Here is a 15,536-nt window from a genome sequence, read left to right as displayed (position 1 = left end):
ATAAATTAGATATGTTTTATGCAAGATGGATCATGTGAGATATCATTGGAAAGGTTATGATTTACTGAATGTGATTATCCAGTTTGTATGCATGTATCATTTCTGTATCTAAAGTTAGGAATATTGACTATGTAACCATTACAACTGTGTGTGTACTTGGGAAGCACCCACCAGACAGCAGGCTATCAGCCTTGATGGGCCATTAGGAAGAAACCATAAGACTCTGAAGATACTAATCTCTCTCCTTCCTGAGAAGCTGGTACTTTGTTTTGACACTACAAGAAGGTCAGGTGGTCATGTCACCTGGTACTAAACACCATCTTGGACTTCTAGTGATTTTCCACTAAAGGGTGTGTGTGTGTGTGTGTCAAGACTGGGAAACGAAAGGTTCCCACCTTATGTAAATCCTATTTAAGGATGGGAAGTAAGTTGATCTTGGTTCACTCTTCACTGAATCCCCACCCAGGATGACAGCTGGAAAGATATGAGAAACAAAGACATGGGGGTGGAAGAGTTGAGCCCAGGCTGGAAAAGGGATCTGGTCTGTGAATATGGTGTCTGAAGATTTAAGTTGCAAGCAGGGTAGCTAACCTTCAAAAATTTCTGCATCCTGCCCAAAAGCAACTTTTAGGGTGAGAAATTACTTCTTGAAACCAGTCTCTAAGATCTTAAGCTTAGTATGAGTGGTTTGTTTTATTTGCTTAGTAATCTGCTTTGTTCTGTCTGCTATCCCTTATAATCACGTAAAATCTGCCTTTTGTAGTTAATAAACTTGTTTTTGTTTATTATAAAAGCCAGTTTGTGCAATTTATAATGGGGCGGGGGGAAGAAGTTGGGCATATCTTCCTTCATATTGAGGGAGTGGGCAAATTTATGAGCTTACGGTGTATAGATTTCTCTACGGCGTAAGACATTATTATTTTGGGTGTACTTTCCAGAGGGAAGCTTCACTTGAGTGCTGGGCAATTTCCTAGCTGAGGCTTCTCAGAAAGAGAGAGAGAGAGCGTTTGTGTGTGTGTCCCCATCCGTCCATCCAGAGGCTGCAGAGCCTGATTCAGCAAAACAGGGAGGGAGCCCAGGCTAGTGGAGCAGGCAGGCTCAGTGAAACCCCAGCATATCGGGGGCATCCCAGACGGGGTGGGGGGTCCAACCCATCACAAACATATTAAGGGCTGCATGTTAAGCGGAGCGGTGATCTGAGGTGGAACTGGTGAGCTGGGGTACACTGTTTCTTTTGAAGCAGCAAATCTGTGAACACTGCGAAGGTCTAGCACACCAGGGGCTGGATGCTCCAGGGAGATGCTCAGAGGTTGGTGTGCACCAATTGCTAACCAGTAGAGAGAGAGCAGGGCTGGTGAGGCCTACAGGGGAGTGCTTGTATTGCCCATGGCTAGTGAAGCTGGAGAGTTGACCCCTGACAGGCAGGCACAGACAAGGCTTCCGCACGCTAAGGGCAGATGGTAGTGAGGTGCCTCCCAGCCCTGGATAGACCTGAAGTGTCACACCTGCCCACCAAGAGGCGCAAAGGGCTGGACAAATTTTGAGCAGAAGGTTAATAAAAATGGTTCTGGTTATTTGTTCTGCAGAGGCCTGTCACTGTGCACCACACGACGAGTCAGCAAAGAGGGTCTAATTAACTCTCTAGGTATTTCTGCGGCCCTATTATCAGAGCATCTCACAATAATTAATGGAGCAACTTTTGCTACACCCCTCTGGGGTACAGAAGGTTGCCCCCCTTTTACAGAGGGGAAACAGAGGCATAAAGCAGATGAAGTGATTTGCCCCAGGTCACACAGGAAGTCTGTGCCAGAGCCACAGACTGAACCCAGGTATCCTGAATCCCAGCCCCATGCCCTAACAACTAGCCCATTCTTCCACCGCTGGGTAAGGCCCCCAAGGAGATTTCACGTTACCTCAGACGAATACGGGACAACGGCTCACATGTGAAAATGAGCAAGGCTCCTCTGGTGGGGCCCTGAGCTTCTCGCTCCCACTCAGAAAAACAAAAGGTAAACCAGAGTAAAATAAAGGGAATAGTTGCAAAATCCCATGCACCATTCCCAGCCATTAGACTGCTTCTTATCTGGTAAACAACCAACAATGCACTAAGGTGCTTTCAACAGAACAGCTCCTTCCACATGAAGGATACAAGCAGAGCAACTGCTCCACTGTCCCAAGAATATCGTGCCCATGTGCACGTCCCACTAGGGGGTTCCAGAGCTGCAGTAACTTTTCCACTGACTAGCTGGTCAGCTGCAGCAAAGGACCAACGGGCGCTTCCCTACAACTCACAGCAGCATCCGCTGAACATGTTGACCTAGAGCTGCCACTGGAGATATCAGCGGGTAAAAGAATGCTCCACTCAGTTTGCCAAACTGGTGGATTTTCAAGGGCTTAAGCAGCCTGGATTTGTGCACCTGTTCTCCTGCAAAGCTACGTGAGCTTTACGCAGATAGAGAAAGAACGAGATATAAAATCCATGAGCTCAAACACGAGAGTACTGGGCACGTTAAAAATACCTTCTGTGCACAGACAATGCCAGGGCATGCTCCCTCTATGTACACAGGCTCCTGCGTATGAATATTAATGACAGATATTTTGGAGCATTGAGAAGCCTGAGTTACAGTAAAACCACATTACCTGCCCTCGTCCTTGTGCTCTTACACTCACTCATGCTAAGGGGAACCATCAGAGGAGACATACTACCCCATGTGAGCTGGCGGGTTAGGTGCATTTGGGAGCATCAGTGGCTGAGAGTGGTTAGTGATTTCTTGATAATAGCCATGAATGCCTACCAGGAACAGCCGCAAACTCCGTGGCACAACAGGGAGGCGAGGCTAGACTTTAACATGTGAAAGTGAAAATGGATGTAGTGGCACTGCGAACAGATGATTTAAGCAGCACAATCTAAACTGGGTACACACCAGCCTGTCTGAGGCTCTGTACTTTTCTGTAAGGGCGCTGGAGGACCACCATCCCCGCAGGAGAGGGCAAGACAAACAGCTGTAAAAGCTGGAACTGCTGGCTAAAGCAGGGTATGACTATGAAGAAGCTTACCAAGCAATCCAGCTTCAGAGGGTACCAGCAAGTGTTGTGTATGTTCAGAGCACAGATATTTAGGGGTGGACTGATGGGGGGGGGGGAGAGAATCTTATTACCCTACAATTTAGGATGATTTACACTGATTTCCTGGCAATTTACTCTAGAAGAATCCGCCCAGTGATCAACCCTTGATCTGATATGGATAGAGACTAGTACCTCTTCACCCACATCCTGCTGGGAAGTTAACAATGCCAAGAGAAAGTCCTTGCCTACAGACAGCCCCGCAACCTGAAGCAAATACTCACCAACAACCACATACCACACAACAGAACCACTAACCCAGGAACTTATCCTTGCAACAAAGCCCGTTGCCAATTGTGCCCACATATCTATTCAGGGGACACCATCACAGGGCCTAATAACATCAGCCACACTATCAGAGGCTCGTTCACCTGCACATCCACCAATGTGATCTATGCCATCATGTGCCAGCAATGCCCCTCTGCCATGTACATTGGTCAAACTGGACAGTCTCTACGTAAAAGAATAAATGGACACAAATCAGATGTCAAGAATTATAACATTCATAAACCAGTCGGAGAACACTTCAATCTCTCTGGTCACGCAATCACAGACATGAAGGTCGCTATCTTAAAACAAAAAAACTTCAAATCCAGACTCCAGCGAGAAACTGCTGAATTGGAATTCATTTGCAAATTGGATACTATTAATTTAGGCTTAAATAGAGACTGGGAGTGGCTAAGTCATTATGCAAGGTAGCCTGTTTCCTCTTGTTTTTTCCTACCCCCCCCCCCCAGATGTTCTGGTTTAACTTGGATTTAAACCTGGAGAATGGTCAGTTTAGATGAGCTATTACCAGCAGGAGAGTGAGTTTGTGTGTGTATGGGGGTGGGGGGGATGTGAGAAAACCTTGATCTATGCAGGAAATAGCCCGACTTGATTATGTAAAGAGTTGTCACTTTGGATGGGCTAGCACCAGCAGGAGAGTGAATTTGTGTGGGGGGGTGGAGGGTGAGAAAACCTGGATTTGTGCTGGAAATGGCCCACCTGTTGATCACTTTAGATAAGCTATTACCAGCAGGACAGTGGGGTGGGAGGAGGTATTGTTTCATGATTTCTGTGTGTATATAAAGTCTGCTGCAGTTTCCACGGTAAACATCTGATGAAGTGAGCTGTAGCTCACGAAAGCTCATGCTCAAATAAATTGGTTAGTCTCTAAGGTGCCACAAGTACTCCTTTTCTTATTATCAACAAACAAAAGCTCAGCTCCAATAGTTAAAACAATAAATAACCACCCAAAATTGCTCATTTGAAGAGCAAGTGGAATTTGCCCTGCCTGGTTATAGCAAAGCCTCCAAGCAGTAGAAAACCACTTTCCTTCCTTTGCTGAATGAATTCACCTGTCTCTTTCTTTGGGTTTGTATTTGATAAATGAGTCTAACATCACCTTTGCTAGTAATCACACAGGTTAACAGGAAGCTACAGAAGTGAATGCCGGAGTCGCCTCTTGCTTTGGGGAGCCTGCTCTCTGCAGCCATAAATCACAGTGAATGGGCTCTGAACTCAGCAAAGAAGGCTGTTTCTCTTCCAGCCCACACCAACTACAAGATGGCAACCGGTGACCTTTGAACCGTTTAAGGGAGACTAATGCTGGGGACAGTCACTTTCCCCCTTTGGTAGCACAATGGACATTTTTGGAAATGTACTTACAATATTGGTTTTTCAGATGTACAGGAAACCCTGCATGCTGGATACTCCTCTATGTCCAAGGCCCACTGCTATGACAGTTACTACTTCTGGGTGTAGAGAAGGCTTTGCTAACACAGGTGGGTAAACTACCCCAGTAAAGGAAACCTACAGGTGTGGACAAAGTCCAACAGAAGCCTACAATCCTGTTCTTCTATCAGGGCACTATTTTGTGGGAATGATCTTGCCACCTTTTCTCACACAAACTCCCTTTCAAGTCATTCTGCTCTCTAACACCTGAATACTATTTATTTCTAAATCAAAAAATGCCAGCTGCCCAGCACTCAGGAGTAGGAGGGGAGGGAGGAGTTTGGGTGAAATCCCAAATGTATGTATAAAAACCACTTGTGACACCCTGCACGAAGACCCAAAGGGACAGGACTTTGGCCAGGGGAATATTAAGGCCCTGAATCAGGAAAGCATCATCGTTCAGGACAGCACTTAGGTACATGCTTAACTTTAAGCATCATTTAAGCTTTAGATTGTGGTGGCCCCCGAAAGCCCTGCTCAGGATCAGGGCGCGGCTGTGCTGGGATCTGTAAGAACACAGGACACAGTCCCTTCCCTGGGGTCAGAGAGAATAAGCCAGCTCCAGTGCTGTCTGGAACTGAGATGGCTACGCCAGGCCTGTACAGGAAATAGAGGGATGCTGATGGAGGGGAGGGGAGGGGAGCAGGGAAAGACGAGGAAGTGGTCAGGAAGCCAGGAGGAAGAGACTGGGTAAGGTAAGGACTGTGGACTTTCCCAGCTGACACAGCTTAAGCTTTATGTTGCTGCTCGGGGAGTGGAGGTTGGGCCAGGTTGAAGACGGCCCAGGTTCTGATTCTCAGTAGGCCAGGGCAGGGAAAACGCCCTGCACGGAATTGTGTGCATCTTAAAGTGACCATGCAGTATTTTCTCTCTTTTCCTGTCCCGCACCCACCACCCCATTCCTGCGGCCTGGAGCCCACACAGCATCATCCCAAGCTGTTTTCACATCTCTACCCAGAAAGGTCCAATAATTTTATCCTGTGTTTAGAAATAAAATCTGACCTGCTTCTGACTCAAGGCATGCATTGGGGGTGAGTGGGCAGGACAGAGGGGGACACGTGGAGGGGCAGGAATGGGGAAGTGGGCAGTGGATGAGAGGCAGACGGACTGGAGGTGAGGGACTGTATGCCACGGAGGTGTGCTACCTACTCTGGGAATGGGAGATTCTCACCTTTGCCCTTTAATATGTGCAAACAGGCAGCAAAAGGTCAAACTGTTATTTTAGGGAAACAGTTAAGATTGGGTGGGGGTGTACATTGGGTGGAGGGAATAGAGTGGCTCTGGGGAACTGGCTGATCATTTCCAGCCGTTTCACCCGAAGGGCTTTCTCTGAGATTGGACGTGTTCGGTAATGCTGCCCTGGGGTGTTCACAGGACTCCACTGAAACACTTGCAACAGTCACTTAAAAAAAAAGAAAAGAAAAGAATAAGGTGGCTGCTGGTTTTCACCCTCACTGTCCCAGCGCTCCTGAGAGCCCAGAGACGAGCGCTCGGTCAGGGCAGGCATACAGTGGAGGGGGGAAAGCGATAAGAAACGTTACAGCTGCAGGCTTACAATGTAGCAGAGATTTTCGGTGTGATTAGATATGAGAATTACCTTCACAACATGCTGCTAGGCACTGCAGGATATATACACACACAAGCATGACTACAGATCTGGATAGTTCTGTTCAATACACTAGTGCTAATACACTGCCTGACGGGTTCAGATACCTTTAGTCCACTGCCTGGTCTCTGATAGCAATCGGCACCAGATACTTCAAATGAAGCTGTCAGGACCCTGCAATAGCAAATGTGGGATAAACTTCCCCTCACATTCGGTCCCTTTCTGATCTCTAATACTTGCAGATTGGGTCAGGCTCTGAAGCATGAAGTGTAACATCCTTCCAAAACGGTTGTTCGCTTTAACTGTAACAATGGATGTTATTGATCTCCAGATAAGCATCCAATCCCTTTCCGAATCTTGTTAAGTTCTTGGTCTCAACAATGCCTTCCACAGTCCGGTTACACACTGTATAAAAAAAGTGCTTTTTACCAGTTCTGAATTCCCCACCTTTTGAAGTCATCAAATCTCTTCTTGTGTTCTGAGACAGGGAGGACAGAAGTTCCCCATCTCCATTCTCTAGACTAGTGGTTCTCAAACTATTGTACTGATGACCCCTTTCACATAGCAAGCCTCTGAGTCCGACCCCCCCCCCCCGTTATAAATTAAACACACTTGTTTATATATTTAACACCATTATAAATGCTGGAGGCAAAGTGGGGTTTGGGGTGGAGGCTGACAGCTCACAACCACCCATGTAATAACCATGCGACCCCCTGAGGGGTCCCGGCCCCCAGTTTGAGAACCCCTGCTCTAGACTGTACACAATTTGACATACTGATGAGTAAAAGACTGCTCTATAAGTGCTGTATGCACAAAAAGCCCCAGATGGCGCTTTGGCGAATAGTTCAGAATGCGAGTCAGATGGCCTTCAGGATAACTTAGGAGCTCTCCATCAACCACAGCCAGAGTGAAAGAGAAACAAGTAAGCTGCGTCCAAAGGTGAGAGCTGTCGAAAATGGTTCTGTTTCAAACACTGGTTACACATGGGGGGCTGGTGGTTAAAACCTTTGGAGGTATCGCTGGGTTAGTTAAAGCTCTATGTAATACATTTTGATTACATAAATGGCATGATGGACTATGACTGGAACAGAGAAACATTTAACCAATAGGGAATGGAGAAAGGAGAGAGCGGAAGGTGGCATCTCCAGGGTGATTTATGACGGTATCTTTGGATGATCTGTGGGACAAGCGACAAAAGCAATGCTTCCTGATCCGACAGCTCTCTGGTGCTTTGATTCCTGTCGTGCCTCGGGCTCACAGCAGTTAAAGTTGCACTAAAGCTGCTTTAGGCAAACTACCTGCCAGAATTACACATAGTGGGGCTGGAACAATCACGGAGTGACATGATGGAGGGGTGAAGCATAGTATTTATGGACTTTTGGGGAGGTCCCTTTTCCCTTTCACATCCAAGCCTCTTGCATCTCCACCACGAGAGCAGAACATGAAGACTGAACTGCTTCTGATACTGTGATCCCTTCTACTGTGGAAGCATGGGTTTCTCGGGAATAAACCCTTCTGGCTTGGACATTAACACCTCTAGTTTTTGTTCTGACTCTCTGTCTAGGGCTTGAGAACTTCTCTCTCATTCATGAAGGCCCTGACTCAGCAAACCACTTAAGTATGTGCTTAACAGGGGCAAAGTCCTTCTCTCCTCAACAAAGAACCCAAGCATGTAAGTTAAGCACATTCTTAAGTCCCAGGTTTTCATTTAGGCATGTGCTTACATGCTTTGCTGGATTGGGACCTCAGAAGTTACTTCCAATGTGAAGTCCTATCCAGCGAATGAAAATTAACCTGCTAAATTATCAGCCAATAATCGCTAAAATAAAATCTAATTATCTCTCAACCTTAATCTGTGTAATAAAACAAAAGAGCTCCGAACACTTCCAAGCAGAGTGAAAATGATGAAATTAAAAATCATTCTGCCAGACAGTTTCATTGTCTAGCTTAAAAAAAAAAAAGTTAATTTATGTCTCTTAACTGCAGTACGTTCCAACATTCTCTTGGTCTGACCCCAGCTGTGGAGCGATTTAGAACGAAGCATGGTCTTAAAGAGATGGCAAACACTCTGACTCCGTGTGCTTGTGTTCTGATCTGAAGTGCTTAAATACCCCTTAACCAGACACGTTACCAGTACTGCAAACAGCCCCAGGTGTTCTAGTCTCAAATTCGCTGCTTAATGCACTAAAATACTGATTCGCCAAGTTGGTTTAAGAGGCACACTCTTCTCTCATTATAAGCTGTGACCCTGTAATGAGCCTGAACAGCTTGGCAAGCAAACTGCAAATGAACTCAATTTGAAACACTCTATAGCATAGACTTCCCTACAACCAGCAGAAGCATTGCTTCCTTAGGTCAACTCTCTCATAAAGCAGGAATGTGCTCATTAGAAAACCATACAGACCTTATCTTTAGAAACTTTGTGTGAAAATGAACATGTCCCATCAGTCTTCTTGCATGTGCCACGGAGAAATCTGCCAAAGAACCAGAAGGGGGTTTAGAGACAGATACAGAGTATTACAAACAGTTCACAGAAACATGCTATTTTAAACACAGAGAATACCCCCGGACTCACCATTTCATACTTGTATTAGCCTGAGGCACAGTTCAAGTGAACATTACATAACTGCTCCATACATTTTCTATTAAAGCCCATTTCACATACCAAACCAGTACTTATCTTTCCCCCTAAAAGGGCAAGTGATGCCTCATGAAAGATTTCTAAACAACTCAGTTACTGATCAGTAACCAGGGGGACTGGAGCTACAAACTTCAGATGCAGTATTTGAAACCCTGTGGTTATCAGGAGGATTATTTATACCTTCGCAGTGCCCAAAGGATCCAGTCACACTGGGGCTTCATTGTGCCCGATGCCGAACAGAAACAAAGGAAGGCCTGGTCCCCCGTTCAGGGGTGTTTAAGGTCTGGATTCAAAAGACAGGGTGATCAGATATGAACTCTGGATGAAGATCGGAGCTCAAGATTCTGAAAGCAACCCCCTAAAATATGTGTAGGCATTTAGCGTCTTCTGATTAATCAGTATTTAGACACCACAGCGATAGTGGATTTTTAAATTCAGATAGACACATTCAGGAGTGAAGAGGCATTTTCTTAAAGGAAAATGATTTAAAATGACTTTTTAAAAGAATATCATCATAACATTAACAGTTGGGTAAGAAATGATACTTATCAAAACTGTTCATTTTTCAAACATTTTACAGCAATGGCGCAAGTAAGACGAGCTGGGAACAGTCTTCAGTGTTTCTCGTAATAAAGTAATATCCCTTCCTGGTTACACAGCATCTCAACCTGACGCACCCCACAGAAATTTCCAGATTGCAACCAACACACACAATTCAGCTCAATTCAACGAGGTTTTATTGGCATGACAAGCTCCACAAGTGTTGCCACAGAGAATGACTCCTCCGGTCAGTGGTAAGTAAGATCCACACAAGCACAGTTTGGGGTATGATCCCCTGCATCCATTGGCTATTACTCTCCACTCCTGGTATGTTGCTACAAAAGGGTATGTCAGGAGAAGGCATCCTCTGGAGAGGAACATCGCAGTATTCAGCAGCATTCAAAATTACACTGTTTACAACAGAAATGGATTTCCAGCACAAATCCAGGTTCTCTCACATCCCCCCCACCCCCATACACACACAAACACAAACTCACTCTCCTGCTGACCAGGAAATGGAAATGGCCCACCTTAATTATGCACATTGTAGGGAGAATGGTCACTTTGGATGAGCTATTACCAGCAGGATAGTGAGTTTGTGTGTGTGTGGTTTTTGGGAGGGGGGTGAGGGGGTGAGAGAACCTGGATTTGTGCAGGAAATGGCCCAACTTTATTATCATGCACATTGTGTAAAGAGTTGTCACTTTGGATGGGCTATCACCAGCAGGAGAGTGAATTTGTGTGGGGGGGTGGAGGGTGAGAAAACCTGGATTTGTGCTGGAAATGGCCCAGAGTGATCACTTTAGATAAGCTATTACCAGCTGGACAGTGGGGTGGGAGGAGGTATTTTTTCATATTCTCTGTGTATAAATAAAGTCTGCTGCAGTTTCCACGGTATGCATCCGATGAAGTGAGCTGTAGCTCACGAAAGCTTATGGTCAAATAAATTGGTTAGTCTCTAAGGTGCCACAAGTCCTCCTTTTCTTTTTGCGAATACAGACTAACACGGCTGCTCCTCTGAAACCTGGTTTAAAAAATGTTTCATGTCTTCATTTCAGACAGGCTAGCCCAGCATCCAACACCACTTGGCTCATTTGCTGGCACCCAGAATCGCAGGGCTCCATCCTGCAAGGTGCTGAGTGCCTTAAGAATGTCACAGGGTTGGGCCCCAGGAGGAGGCATGAGGAACGCCGGTCCGCAATATGCTACTTGTCTAATCAGTCATTTGTAAAATCGTTTTTTTCGGTGGAGCGTGTAGGACAATAAGCAAGGCTGGAGTCAGCACCACCACCGGGGGACAGAAGGCAAACCTCTAACGCTAAGCCTTCGCTCTAACCTTAGCAGCAGCAATCTATGGCAGCTTTGGATGTGTGAGCACACAGCTGCAGCAAGGTCTGTCGGTGCTCTTGTGATGAGCAGGGGAGGTCAGCACCGGAAGCAGAAGTGATGTCTGCATGTGGATCATTGACAGAGATGTCCAGGTGGCCTGGAAGGTTGGAAATGTTTCCCGTAGCTTGGTGTTCCCCTGTTCAGAAAGGCCTGGGCCAGTGGATGGGTCCTGAAGCAACTTTAACTGTCTGTTAACTGGGATTAGCTATAAAACAATGTACGACTGCAGCACAGTCTCTTTCCCATCTCAGAGGCATTTTCAGAACAACCCACCTCAAGATTCAGAGTCAAGGAGTGGTTTGTTCAGAGGGCCTAGTCCACAGAGAGGGGTGCTAGGAAATGTGTTTGCGTGTGCAACTTCTCGGTTCCAGGAAAACAGACTGGGCTGAAAGCAGGCTTGTGCAGACGGAGCATGCTGGAGAGGAGGGTGGTTGCAACGGAGTCCAAATATATCTTACTTCTTCACATGCTCCATCAAGGGGAAAACCTAACCTGAGAGGCAGAGAAGCCCATACCTGTTACATGTCAAACCAGAAGCTCTTGCTCCTTAACTGAATTCTAGATACGCTCCCAATGAGAGGTGTTTTATAATCGATCTGCTAAATAATCTTCTTAAAGCCATTGGCATAGAATAAACATGGGAAGGGGGGAAGAAGAGGATAGACTTTTGTAGCTGTACCTGAGGTTTAAAGTGCAGGTTAACAAGTCCTGCAGCTAAAACCCCACACTGCTCTGATGTCCATGTCACCTGTCCAGTTCTCCTAGTGGCGGCATGTACATGTTGAACAGGATTAGTGAAAGAACTTACCCTTGTGGGACTACTCCCCCTGTGGCCTTGGGTAAATCATTTACTCTCTACCTCACTTTCCCCAGCCACCAAACAGAGATAATACTTGGCCTCACAGAGGTGAGAAGAATCAGTGCTTGTTAGTAAGTTCTAAACTTTACTATTGAACTTAAGAGATACAGAACTTCACGCTAGCCAGTGTTCACGTTGATTTAACATTAATGTTGATTCTTAGACAGGCTACACGAGTTACTACTTTGATCTTTTGCCATAGTAAAACAACTTAATTATTAGGGAAATTAGATGAAATTACAAAAGGTGGATGCCAACTGGTTGAAAGACTGTACTCAAACAGTAGTTATCAATGGCTCACTGTTGGGGGGTGAGAGGTAATAGCTAGTGGGATCCTTGTATTATTCAAGATTTTTCTATAATGACTTGGATGATGGAGTGAAGAGTACGCTTATAAAATGTGTGGATGACACCAATCTGGGAGGGTTTTCAAACACTTTGGAGTATAGGGTTAGAATTCAAAACAACCCTGACAAATTATAAAAGTGGTTCGAAATCAACCAGACGAAATTAACTGAAGACAAGTGCAAAGTACTTTGCATTTAGGAAGGAAAAATCAAATGCACAAATATAAAATGGGGAATAACTGGCTAGGCAGTGGTACTAATGAAATAGATCTGGGGGTCATATCAGATCACAACTTGAATGTGAGTCAGCAATGTGAAGCAGTTGTGAAAAAGGTAGTACCATTCTGGGAGGGTTGTGACCCTATGCACCCCTGTATTCATACCCTACACACTATGTTAATAATCTTTGTACAAAACATGCCATGTGAAGCATCATTTGAAAACTAATAGGTCACGGACCATTAACACTCTTGCGTGATGTATGTACTTGGTGCGTATCAAGACTTATGGATATATGCTGGAATTATTACTAATGTGTGTTTAAACCTGGCATGTCAGCGCGGATGGTAATTGTCCTGCTCTACTTGGCCCTGGGGAGGCTTCAGCTACAGTACCGTGTCCAGTTCTGGAAAACACACTTCAAGAAAGGTGTGCACATATCAGAGAGAGTCCAGAGGAGAGCAACAAGAATGAAAAAAGAGGTTAGAAACCCTGACTTAAGGAGGAAAGCTTAAAAACCTGGGCGCGTTTCATCTTGAAAAAAGAAGAGTGAGGCGGGGTCCTGATAACAGTCGTCAAATATGTTAAGGACTGTTCTAAAAAGGAAGGTGATCAGTTGCTCTCCATGTCCACTGAAGGTAGAACAAGACGTAATCGGTTTAATCTGCAGAAAGGGAGATTTAAGTTCGATATTAGGAAAAACTTTTTAACTATAAGGATAATTAAGCTCTGGAACAGGCTTCCATGGGAGGTTGTGGAATCCCCATCAGTGGAGGTTTTTAAGAACAGGTTGGACAAGCACCTGTCAGGGACGGTCTAGGTTTACTTGGCCCTGCCTCAGCACAGGGGGCTGGACTTGATGACCTCTTGAGGTCCCTTCCAACCCAACATTGCTATGATTCTCAGAAATCTGTGCGTTTGTGGTTCCTGTTAAAAAAAACTTACCAAAGAATGTTCTGGCATCCTTTGGGATGAAAGGCAATCTCTGGATTTAAGGCCATCATTACATTTAGTAAAGCAAATCTCTCTCTCTCTCTCTCTCACACACACTCTCTCTCTCTCACACACACACAAGCCACGGTCCAAATAATATTTTACTGGCATGACATGCACTTTGAGGATGTAAAATGCTATGTTAGTTCAAAACATTGCTACTGTTTGGTCTTTTTCAATAAACATGTGACAGAGGCAAGGACTGACTGCAGGTGAGTTCTGTGTCCAACCATATCAAGATGAAGCACAAGTATGCGCTTGCGACGAGAAAAGTTACGTGTCCATGTGCCTACCTGGTGCAGACAGCTACTTTTTCCGGATCATGGATGTAGGGACAGCTTTCCCCACGGTTACATTTGCCAAAGCGGTTGTAGTACATACAATACTCCTTCTTCACTTTCTTCTGCTTGGCCTGACGAATGATGGCTAAACTCCGCTGAACAGCTCGGCTAAATGGAGGGAGAAAACTATTTAGATAATGTTCTTACCTTCAAGGCAGCATCCTTACAACATACTGGGAAGTTTTCTTTCCATCAAACACAAGAGTCTAGGGTAAATGTTTCAAAAGCACCTATGTGACTCAGAAGCCCAATCCAACTTTCAAAAGTTTGATTTAAACATGTAGGAGCCTGTCTCCTTGAATTTCAACGAGCTGCTGGCTCCTAAGGCACTTAGGTGCTTTGAAAATTTTACCCAGAGTTTCTTAAAAAATTGCACTATGAAATCCATGTTACAGGATGCATCTGGGACAGGGGAAGAGCTGACTGCAGCTTTGAAGAACTACAACACATTTTTACAAACACTACATAGCACAGATCACAGCTAGTCATGCTCTGTGCTTATACAACACACAGCATGTCAACAATAATGAAGGTCCCGATTTAGAGGGTATTTCAGCACATGCCTAACTTTCAGCATGAGAGATGTTCCACCAAGTTCTCATTTGCCTAAAATTAGGCACATATTTAAAGGGCCCCAGTGAATTGGGACCTACATGTTCCTTGTAGGAGCACATGGCAACACGAAATATCAATGAACAACTTAGCCCACATTTTGTGACAGTTGGAGCCTGAGAAGACCGAAATATCTAGGAACATGAAAAGCTTTGTTATCCGGCATGTTGGGGGAATGGGGAGGTTAGTCAAAAATTCCAGTTAACTTAAGAGTTATATTTACCAATGGAGGGAAGGGGTTTGGGTGCGGGGGGGGGGGGGGCTCAGGGCTGGGGCATGGGAGGGGGTGTGGGGTGCAGGCTCTGGGAGGGAGTTCGAGTGCAGGAGGGGTTTCAGGGTGCAGGATCTGGGTGGTGCTCACCTGGGGCTGCTCCTCACAAGCTGTGACATGTCCCTGCTGCTCCTAGTGGGAGGCATGGCCAGGCGGCTCTGCACACTGCCTCCGCCCACAGGCACTGCTCCCGCAGCTCCCACTGGCCGTGGTTCCCGGCCAATGGGAGCTGCGGAGCCAGTGCTCAGGATGGGGGCAGCGCACGGAGCCCTCGTCACCATTCCTCCGCCTAGGAGCAGCAGGGACATGTCGCTGCTTCTGGGGAGCCCAGAGAGCCAGGTAGGGAAACTGCTGGCTCTGGGCCAACCAGACTTTTCATGGAGATATCAGAAATGCCGATTTCTAGACAGACGCAACCGAGGTCATGAGGGCATTATGAGGCTAGAACAGGCAATCTCATTCCCTTTACACTTTGCTTTCTGATTGCCAAGGCCGATGGCCTGCAGTTCACTGGCAGCAACAGCCCACGTATTGGCACCCTGATCAACAGGTTCCACCAACACATGCCACATGGCTTGGAAAAGCCACCCAACTCCTTCCTTAGGGAGCTGGAGGGAAAGGCGGGAGCGCAGACATCGACAATGCTAAAGCAAACTGGGCTGCATTCAATAGCCAGCCAGGACATAAGAACGGCCACACTGGGTTAGACCACTGGTCCATCAAGCCCAGTATCCTGTCTTCCAACAGTGGCCAATGCCAGGTGCCCCAGAGGGAATGAACAGAACAGGGAATCATTGAGTGATCCATCCCCTGTAGCCTATTCCCAGCTTCTGGCAAACACAGGCTAGGAACATCATCTCCGCCCATCCTGACTAGCAG

General features: G+C 46.0%; 1 protein-coding gene across 2 annotated transcripts in view; it reads right to left on the bottom strand.

Annotated features, from left to right (window-relative positions):
• The window catches only part of ZC3H3 (zinc finger CCCH-type containing 3), a 348,388-nt gene that overhangs the window by 104,377 nt on the left and 228,475 nt on the right, over positions 1-15,536 (bottom strand). The window contains exons 7-9 of one of the 2 annotated variants that reach the window (XM_073329956.1): positions 13,727-13,882; positions 8,850-8,919; positions 4,846-6,850 (exon numbers count right to left, since the gene is read on the bottom strand). In XM_073329956.1, coding sequence (XP_073186057.1) covers positions 6,806-6,850; positions 8,850-8,919; positions 13,727-13,882 — 271 coding nt within the window. In that variant the 3' untranslated portion in view covers positions 4,846-6,805. Of the gene's footprint in view, positions 1-4,845; positions 6,851-8,849; positions 8,920-13,726; positions 13,883-15,536 lie in introns of those variants that run through there. The other variant, XM_073329955.1, reaches the window with a different exon arrangement.

The sequence above is a fragment of the Lepidochelys kempii genome, chromosome 2, assembly GCF_965140265.1.
Source record: "Lepidochelys kempii isolate rLepKem1 chromosome 2, rLepKem1.hap2, whole genome shotgun sequence".
Lineage (NCBI taxonomy): Eukaryota > Metazoa > Chordata > Testudines > Cheloniidae > Lepidochelys > Lepidochelys kempii.
Note: the sequence above shows the minus strand (reverse complement) of the source record. Positions and strands in the feature narration are given on the sequence as shown.